General features: G+C 42.2%; 1 protein-coding gene across 1 annotated transcript in view; it reads right to left on the bottom strand.

The window, feature by feature from the left end:
* LOC119592295 overlaps nt 1–711 on the bottom strand; it is a 19,079-nt gene extending 18,368 nt beyond the window's left edge. The window contains 1 exon segment of the mRNA XM_037941123.1: nt 128–711. Within this exon segment, the coding sequence (XP_037797051.1) occupies nt 128–152 (25 nt within the window). The 5' untranslated portion in view covers nt 153–711.
* Between the last annotated feature and the right edge of the window lie 655 nt (nt 712–1,366).

The following is a 1,366-nucleotide window of genomic DNA, read 5'->3' as shown; positions in this document are numbered from 1 at the left end:
ATACACATGTTGAATTCATAGTACATATTAGAATTGTTTCTTTTCTTATAATTTCTTACCCTACAGTCATCCGAATAAAACAGGAAATAAAAGAAAACGTAAAAAGCGTTATGTATCACATTCTTACCCATCATGAAAAGGATAATGAACATGATCTGGAGTCTTGTGAAGTCTTGTATTTCTCATTATCCTCGTGTCTTCATCACATTTTGCAGAGTCAAGGAATCTGCTTGAGTTACTTTGCGCTTTGAGGTATTTCTCTCATAATTTTTGAAGTTGGAATGTTTACATTTATCCTCAGCTGGGCATGTTTTTTTTGGGGGGGTTTGAAAGATTGATATAGCAAAACGTGTTGTAAAGTTTAACAGTTCTTTACTTATTTCACTGGAATGTCTATATTTTGTGATGCAAATTACTTTCCTGCAGGCTATATGGTCCTCGGAAAACGCGTCTCGTTATGGCTTTCATCTCTAACTTCAATTTTCTCAGGAAGTTTTTAAGAGTGACAAAATCAACACCACAAAGCGACTGTCAGCGCACAGACGTAATATCCCAGTGAAGAGCCAAGATCAAGTTCCAGCGCACAGTCCAGACCGTTTAGTCTCAGAGCTCGAGTTGCCAGCGCTGTGAGGAGCCGACGAGGAGACGAGACAAAGCCGCTCTCTCCTGGCTGGCCCGAGCCTCACTGACCCGACGCTCCGCTCAGCGTCGCTCCCGTGCCATCTGAGTGAGCCAGCTGTCACGGCCGCTCTTAGTAGCTCCAGAGCGCATGTTACGGCCCCTCCAGCTGGCATCAACTCTTCCATGCACGGACTCGATAATTTGCCAATCTCAGGCGTGAACTTGGAGTGTAAGCGGTGATTTTCTACGGTCTTTCGAGACTCCATCTTGTCTAATGTCCCTTAATGACCTCAATTATCGCGACTTATGGCGTGAAGACTAGCAGGTGGAAGTGTTCTCAGCTTCAGAGTTGAAGGTGATGTGAAAGGCGCCTATTCACACTCTTTTATTTCCTTTGAATACAACACGACACTCAAAAGCGAAATGCTCAGCTATACGTGCAAAAGACCCACGGCCACTTTACCTGAAATCGCTTGATAAGAATAAAAGTTACGTCTTCGAATGTGTTATGCATTCGGACGCAAGAAATCCATGTAAAACGCATTTTTTTTTTTTTAGTATTTAAGATGTCTGGTAATCATTTTAACTCCTATTCAGCGAAGTGAAAAGGAAGAAAAGGAGACATTCATTCTCTTCCGGTTTTGTAAAGTTCCCGGATTTCTCATTGGAATTTGAGATGCAATTTTTCTGTAACGTGGGTTGTTTGGCGCTGCTTGGATTCACTTTGAATAGTTTTACATGTCTG

The sequence above is a fragment of the Penaeus monodon genome, chromosome 30 (assembly GCF_015228065.2).
Source record: "Penaeus monodon isolate SGIC_2016 chromosome 30, NSTDA_Pmon_1, whole genome shotgun sequence".
Classification (NCBI taxonomy): Eukaryota; Metazoa; Arthropoda; class Malacostraca; order Decapoda; family Penaeidae; genus Penaeus; species Penaeus monodon.
Note: the sequence above shows the minus strand (reverse complement) of the source record. Positions and strands in the feature narration are given on the sequence as shown.